The 8,315-nt window shown below is 43.7% G+C and overlaps 1 protein-coding gene across 1 annotated transcript; it reads left to right on the forward strand.

The window, feature by feature from the left end:
- Window positions 1-3,736: 3,736 nt before the first annotated feature.
- Window positions 3,737-6,864, forward strand: LOC125034035. Its single transcript, XM_047625676.1, has 3 exons — window positions 3,737-6,035; window positions 6,317-6,444; window positions 6,808-6,864. Exons 1-3 carry the CDS (start codon window positions 3,737-3,739, stop codon window positions 6,862-6,864), a joined length of 2,484 nt encoding a protein of 827 aa, XP_047481632.1.
- Window positions 6,865-8,315: the final 1,451 nt, after the last annotated feature.

Here is an 8,315-nt window from a genome sequence, read left to right on the forward strand (position 1 = left end):
ATGAGTGGGATTGGTGCAGCCACCCCTGGTTCATTCTAGTCTGAACCAGTGAGAACTCTCCCACGTGTGTTTGCCGTGTGTGGCATCCCCCGTATTGCTAGGAGACAGGATTCCTGGAGATTGAGCGATACTGCACGCTATGCCCTGCAGCTAGCAACACACCTCTTTGGTCCTCTATTCTGGTGACTTGATCAAGTCAATCGGCTGGTCAATATGGCTAGGGTCAAGCAGGCACTGTCCAGTTGGTAGAACATAGGTCCCGCGACTGCCATCAGCACTGTAATAGCGACTGCGTATATTTCCTCATTACCCCTGTGGCTGTTGGGAGATTTATAGTCCCACCTATAGCTTCCCCTCTTTGAGATGGTAGCCTGATAGTTGAGGTTTTATCACCAGACAAGAGTAACTGTCTGCATGCGAATTGTCTTTTTCCGAGACCTGATGAGGTATTCTGAAGAGAACTTTAATGTGGTGGCAGTAAAACATCTTAAGAAGAAAGTTGATTGGTTGGAACAGTCGACACTAGCTCTCCTTCTAACTTTTGAATCGCTAGTCCTTCCAGAATCAGCAAAGTTGGCATGGTACCCCCTCAAGGTAAAGCAATATATGCCCAACCCTGAGCAGTGTTTCCCCTGCCAGGGTTATGGGCATGGAGCCTACTCTTGCTGTTTTAAGGAAAATGGACGACCAAGAGTGTCTGTAAAGAGTGGTACAATAGGTCATCAAGGAGATGACAGCTGTCCAGGACCAATATGCTGTTAGCACTACAAAGCAGCTCATGAGGCTTCTTCAAAAACAATGTAAGGTACAAGTTTGAAAAATAAGTATTGGTAATAAGGAACAAGGAGAAAGTTAGTTTTCCAGAGGCTAAGTGATGTGCCCATGTACAGTTTGCACAGCCAGGTAAGTCCTTTGCCTTGGTTCTAGCCCATCCTCTTTTCCATCATCCCTTGCCCTTCAATACTTCTTCCACCATATACGCCATTACCTTTACACCTCAGTCATCAAATGTTGAAACTTAATAAGTTGTTCCACCAGAAACAGAGTAGGAGTGATTGGTGTATTGAGGTCTTTGGAGCCATCAGTCAAGGCTCCAGAGACCTGTCAGGCACACAACCACAGCTTTAAGCTTGGACGACCTGCCTGTGGTTGTTTGGATGTGTGCGTATGTGTGTAGGTGGTGTGAAAAGCGCGGGTGAAAGGTAACGAGGTGCGTGGAAGGGAATAGCTGTGGATAGCTCAACTGGTGGCGCTTGTGCGAGGTCACGGTAGCAGTAGCAGTAACAGCGCATTTTCCTTCCATCGGTAAACTGACTACCCCTAAAGGTGAATAAGGAGTTTTAGTTTGTTCATTTTCTTTATTGTCAAATTATTTTAAGTGTAGTGCGGCCTCGGCGCATTGCGAGACCACATAAGAATGTGTTTCTTATAAAATGAGATATATTAATGATGCGATATCTACCCCTAAAGACCGCATGCAAGGAGACAGACCGAGACGGGGGATATAGACGTGTCGGAATCCTGCAGTTCGTCAGTGGCTCGGACGTTACAGGCAATCTGCATGACCATCGTCGAAAACAAGAAAAAGTGAAAAAGTGAAAGTGAACAGAAATGAACTTAACTTGATATGACTTGTAGTGCATGAACGAGAGGAATTTTGGGAAACATTGTTTTTGTTTTTGTAGTGTGTGTATAATTTATATTTAAGTTTGAAAATAAACGGTTAAAGGTTTTTATCTTTTTAATTGAACTCCAATCTTCCCTACCATACATATATATTCCTGTGTATAAACAGAGAAGGTCCAGAACCGAGGATATCTGCTAAAGTAAACCTTCTGGCATAATAATATCCTTACAAATTGGCGCCCGAACAGGGACGTTCTAATATATATATGTTTGGTTGGTGACGTGTTGGGTTCATAATTAAAGTAAATTTATAATCATGACTTCGCTAAGTGAATTGATGAAGTTCGGAAAAGAGCTAGGATTAACGGGAGAAAACTTGCAAGAATTCGTAAGAGAAGAGCAAAGCAAAGAGCGTGAAAGGTTTGAATTAGAGCGTGAAGAAAGAGCGAAGGAGAGAGAAGCTAGAAAAGTGGAATTGGAAATGGAAACTAGAGTGAAAGAACTTGAACTAGAAAGACTAAGATTACAAGTGCAAAGTGACGAGAGTGAGAAATATGAAGTAAAAGCTGAGGTTTTTAAGCCAGCACTTCCGAAACTGCCTGTGTTCAACGAGGCTAATGACAGTATAGACGCTTATATACTCCGGTTTGAGAGACTAGCAACCAGCGCCGGATGGGACCGGGATGTCTGGGCGGTTAGTTTAGCCTCTTTGTTACAAGGTAAAGCGCTAGAGACGTACCAGCATCTCTCGCCTATGGAAGCGCGCGACTTTGAACGAGTGAAAGACGCGTTGCTCAGATGTTTTCAATGCACGGCCGAGGGCTATAGACAAAGACTCCGTAATTCCAAATTCCACAAAAATGAAACTGCTTCGCAATTTGCTAACAGACTAAAGAACAATTTAACAAGATGGGTCAAACTTGCAGGTTGTGACCAAACCTTTGTTAATGTATTTGATCTTATGCTCACTGAACAATTCTTGAATGCGTGTGACAAAAGCATGGTGCTATTTTTAAAGGAGCATGATTTTAAAACCTTTAATGAAATGATAAAATATGCTGAGTTGTATATGGAGGCGCATGTAAATTATGGTAGGAAAGATAGAGAGGGTCATGAGAGGAACGCGACAGGTCATGCGAGTGCGAGTGCAAATAGTAGCTCTGCGTCAGGAGTGAACAGGGGTGAGGAAAGGATGAAAGGCGGAGCGCGTGCTTGTTTCGTGTGTGGACGAGGTAATCATCTTGCCAAGGATTGTTATAACAGGGTCGGAGGAACAAAGTACAAAGATAGTAAGATAATCAAATCTAATGCTGAAAAAGCGGCAATGGCAAATCATGGTGATAAATTGATGATTGCAAGAGGTAATGTGGAAGGTGTGAATGTTGACGTGTTTCGTGATCCTGGATGTACGACAGTGTTAGTGAAAGATTGTTTGGTGCCTAAAAGTAAGTTCACGGGTAGAATGGTTGACATAAGGATGGCCAATAACATGGTATTTAAGTATCCAGAGGCTTCTATATGTCGATACTCCGTTCTTTTCTGGTAATTCGTTAGCTGCTTGTCTGCCAGATCCTATATATGAGTTGGTGATCGGGACGATTGAGGGATCGACTGAAGGTGGAATGAGTGTGCAGGTGAGTGCGGTGACGACAAGGTTGCAGAAGAAAGAGGAAGAAAAGAGTGTTCGAGGTCAGTCAAAACTTAAAGTAAAAGACGTTTTAAAAAATCTGAAAAACAAAGATATAGGTAAGTTGCAAAGGGAAGATAAAACTCTTGATAAAATTCGCGAGTATGCCGAGTCAAAAAAAGTATTCAGTGGTAAGTCCGAGGGTGAGACGCATAGCTTCGTGGTGAAGCGCGGCGCGTTATACCGGCGCGTTCAAAGGACACAGCAGGTGACTGAGCAGTTAGTGGTGCCTGAGTCTTTTCGGGACGCGGTGATCGGGCTGGCCCACGATTCCCTCATGGGAGGGCATCTCGGGATAAAAAAGACCACAGCGCGGATCCAAACTTTTTCTGGCCGGGGATGGGTGTAGAAATAGCACGATATTGCAGGTCCTGTGACGTATGTCAACGCACGGTCGACAAGGGGCGTGTCAGCCGAGTCAAGATGGGAAGAGTGCCGCTTATCCAGGAGCCTTTTCAAGGAGTCGCCGTGGATATGGTAGGTCTGATAGAGCCTCGGGCGAATGATGGATCGCGGTATATTCTTACGATTGTTGATTACGCGACGCGTTACCCGGAAGCGATCGCTTTGAAAAATATTGACACGTGCACCGTTGCAGAAGCGTTACTCTCGGTTTTCAGTCGCGTTGGGATCCCGAAAGAAGTTATGTCAGACAGGGGTAGCCAGTTTACATCAGAGATGATGAGGGAATTTAATCGTTTGCTGTCTATAAGGAGTTTAACAACCACACCGTACCATGCGATGAGTAATGGTCTGGTTGAAAGGTTCAATGGCGTTTTAAAAAAGATGCTGAAGCGTATGTGTCAAGAGCAACCGAAAATGTGGCCGCGATTTATAGATCCGCTTCTATTTTCGTATCGCGAAGTTCCGCAAGCAAGCACGAAGTTTTCACCGTTTGAACTTGTCTACGGTCATTCAGTGCGCGGGCCACTCGCCTTGTTGCGCGAACTGTGGGAGGGCGATCGAGAGGCAATTGAGGACGACACGCGGACCACATACGAGTACGTGATTAATTTAAGGGAGAGGTTGCAAGAGACGTGTAAATTAGCGCAGGAGGAATTGGAAAAAGCTGGAGACAGTTACCAGTATTATTATGATAAGCGTGCGCGCGAGAGGGAGGTTAATGTCGGAGATAAAGTGATACTCCTACTTCCCACTAGTCATAATAAACTCCTTTTGCAGTGGCAAGGACCATTCAAGGTCATTAAGAAGGCCAACAGATATAACTACGTGCTAAATGTAAACGGTACAGAGCGTAAGTACCATATAAATATGATCAAGCGCTATCATGAGCGGTTCGTCAAAGTAGGCGACAGTAAACATAATAAAGATGTGGAACGCAGTGATGCAACATGCGATGTTGAAGTAATGCGTGACGTGATCAGCGGTAAGAGTAACGTTGACGAGAATAGTGAACAAGAGAATGGAGATGATTCAGTCCTCGCTTACGTGGCAGTAGTTTGCGAAGACCACGACGAGGGTGGCGAAGTAATTACCGTCCCAAGTTATGTACAGGAGGAAGACGTGAGTAACGTAAGAGTAAATGAGGAATTGAGCGCGGACCAGAAACGCGATGTGGCGAACGTATTGTCGGAGTTTAGCGCGGTATTCACGGATGTCCCGGGAAGAACAGATGTCATTGAGCACACGGTTAATCTAACTAGTGATAGGCCAGTAAATACTAAACAATATCCTATTCCTTATGCGTTGCAACAGAATATCGCAGATGAAGTAGATCGGATGCTCGAGTTAGACGTGATAGAGCCTTCAACCTCGCCTTACTCGAACCCGCTAATCGCTGTGAAGAAAAAGGACCGGAGTGATCGCGTTTGTTTAGACAGTCGCAAGATAAATAAGTTGACGGTATTTGATTCTGAGCCCATGCCAGATCAGGACTTGATAATGACTCGTATTAGCGGCAGTCGGTATTTCACAAAGATTGATCTTTCCCGCGGGTATTGGCAAATCCCCATAGATGAACAAAGTAAGCCAATCACAACATTCCAAACGAACAAAGGGTTGCTGCAATTTAAAGTTGTACCTTTTGGACTAATTAATGCAAGTGCTACGTTCAACCGTATGATGCGGAAATTGTTCAACGATACCGCTAACGTAGAGATGTTCGTCGATGATTTGTTAGTTCACACGAAAGGATGGAAGGAACACATTAAAACGTTGATAAAAGTTCCTAACATTCTGGCAAATGCATCGCTCACCGCTCGTCCGTCGAAAACGGAGATTGGGTATTTTACCATAGAGTACCTGGGAAGCGATGTGGGGGGCGGGATGACGCAAACAACCGCGGATAAGGTAAACAAGATAATGGATATGGCTGTTCCGAAAACTAAAAGGCAAATCAGATCTTTTCTTGGTCTAACAGGGTACTACCGACATTATATACCCGAATATGCCACAATTGCCGCGCCTCTTTATGAACTAATTAAAAAATCTCAGCCTAATAACGTAAGGTGGGAAATTAGTCACGAAGATGCGTTTAACAAGCTAAAAGAAGCGTTAAGCACTCGTCCTATTCTTAAACTCCCCGACATGTCTAAAGACTTCGTGTTGCAAGTTGACGCTTCAGAGGTAGGATTAGGTGCGGTGCTTTTGCAGTATAAGGATGGGCAGCGTTGGCCAGTACTCTACGCGAGTAAGAAATTAAAGGGAGCCGAGCGAAATTATTCGGTAATCGAGAAGGGAGTGTTTAGCGGTAGTGTGGGCCGTAAGTAAATTTTATCAATATTTGTACGGTAAAGCTTTTGTGATAGAATCGGTCCATCAGCCTCTAAAATATCTTAATTCGGCCATTCATTTAAATGGAAGGTTGATGCGATGGTCTATGTATATGCAACAATTCAACTACACCATAGGAACATTGCGGGTCGCGAGAACGTAGGTGCAGATTGTTTGAGTAGACTTTAAGGTGGCGGTAAACTTTAAGAAGCGTAAATCTGTGCTTATGTTTAGGAATCTAAAGAAATTAACAATTTCTTAAATTATCAGGGGGGTATTTGTCAGGGCAAAGGAATCATGAGCCTGTTCAAAAGATTCCTCCCAGAGTGGGGTCTTTAGAACCCTCAGGCAGGGCTCCTGAGGCCTCAGCGGTGACAGCTGTCACCACATCCACAGGGGCCTCTGCTGCTAGACGTACCTGAACCAAAGGCTCAGGTCTGTCCTTTGCCCACGCAAAGAAATCCTCTGCCTGTGCAAAGGAAGCCTGTGGAAACTAGTTCCACAGGTAAACCCTTCAAAAGGTAATACCAAGATACTGGAGAGGGACAGCCTTTAGGTGTGGGGCAGGCCTTAACCACAGGTGCTGCCAAACACCTTATGAAGAGGTAGTTTGTCAACCTGAAGAACAGGATATCCTAATCCAATGGAACTGTCAGGAAATTCATACAAAATGAGAAGAACTGCAAAATCTGATAGCTACATGTAACCCAGTTTGTGTGTATCTACAAGAGTTTATGACCAGGAAAAATCGTTCCTGAGAGGATTCCAAGTTCAAGCCCATTTTGGGAGCTTTGATAATGGACCTCATGGAGCAGTAGCACTGATAGCACGTCAAGATATTCCCTTCCAGGCGCATCCACCTGCAGACGACACTACAGGTGAAGGCTGTGAGAATAAGCCTGACATGACCTTACACTATTGCATCCATCTACCTTCCTCCACATAACCTCAACATAGATGATTTGGAATTTCTACTTTTTTGGAGATTTCAATGGTCGGCATCACCTGTGGAGAGACACTTTGTTCAACCCTCGAGGAAGGGCCTTGGAGTCCTTGTTCTCAAGAGTAGATGCAGTTTTACTGAATAGCGACACATCCATACATTTCCAAATTCAAACTGGGACATTCTGCAATACTGACCTGTCAGTTGGTTCACCTGATTCATTCCCAAAAGTAGCAGGCAGTACCGTCGACCTCAAGTACCATGGTGGTCTGATGTATGCCAACAAGCTGTCAGAGCAAGAAAAGCTGTATTAAGGCAAATGAGCAAGCTAACTCCATGGCAGCATTCTCCTCAGGAGCATCTTACACTGCCCGATTCTCCACTCTTTGGGCTGAACAGGAATGATACCCAGTGTCGTTCTTCTTGCAGGAAATGATGATATTCCATACCAAATGGTATCTCACTAACCGGAGAGCTCCCAAAAGTTCCTATTAGACCTATTCAAAAGGATCTTTTGGGAGGGCACAGTGTCATCCACATGGAAAAAGGCTATAATCATACCTGTCCCTAAACCTGGCAAGGATACATCCATACCAAAGAATTACAGACCAATTTCTCTCATCAGCTGCATCTTGCTAGCTGATGGAGAAAATGGTAAACTTCAGGTTGACATGGCTGCTAGAAGAGGAAAATGTGTTGACCCTTATCAATGTGAGTAGAAAATTGAGATCGACCACAGATGCACTTGTGAAGATGGAACCTGCTATACAGGATTCCCTCACACAGCGACGTCCCATGTTAGCAGTCTTCTTTGAGCATTATAAGGCTTATGATACCACTTGGAAGCATAGCATACTCATGAAGCTGTATGACACTTGTTTAAGAGGAGCATTACCTTCATACAAAGCTTCCTTACTGACAGGAAGTTTAAAGTTTGGGTGGGAAACAGTTTCTCTAATCTGGAACTCAGACCAAAGAGAAAAGCACTTGTCTACCCCATATACACTGAAAACTGTATTGGGGGAGGATTGTGGGAGGAGGATTGTGACATAGATGGTCTTATTAGTTTCCTTAGGGAAACAAATGTTTTAAATAAAATTTAATCATGCATAATGTATATGCAATAGTTTTTAGACATTTAAAGCATAATATTTATGCTTCGATTTTTTATATAATATTTATTTTTATTTATGACATTTATTGATAGATTTTTAACGTTTTAAACATTTTAATATTTCAGTCTAACAAGGTGTTCGCCGCTATCGACCTTAGCTGTTGACGCGGCAGATAATTTTAAATAATCAATTAATCTAACCTGGAGGATCA

Source organism: Penaeus chinensis, chromosome 17 (assembly GCF_019202785.1).
Source record: "Penaeus chinensis breed Huanghai No. 1 chromosome 17, ASM1920278v2, whole genome shotgun sequence".
Taxonomy (NCBI): Eukaryota; Metazoa; Arthropoda; class Malacostraca; order Decapoda; family Penaeidae; genus Penaeus; species Penaeus chinensis.

What these genes read in the sequence shown, in the direction of transcription:
- LOC125034035 (XM_047625676.1), top strand. Translation starts at nt 3,737, where the DNA reads ATGGGAAGAGTGCCGCTTATCCAGGAGCCTTTTCAAGGAGTCGCCGTG. An exon ending in GTTTAGCGGTAGTGTGGGCC is followed by an intron (nt 6,036 to 6,316) that starts GTAAGTAAATTT and finishes TTAAATTATCAG; the next exon opens with GGGGGTATTTGTCAGGGCAA. An exon ending in CTGTCACCACATCCACAGGG is followed by an intron (nt 6,445 to 6,807) that starts GCCTCTGCTGCT and finishes CGTTCCTGAGAG; the next exon opens with GATTCCAAGTTCAAGCCCAT.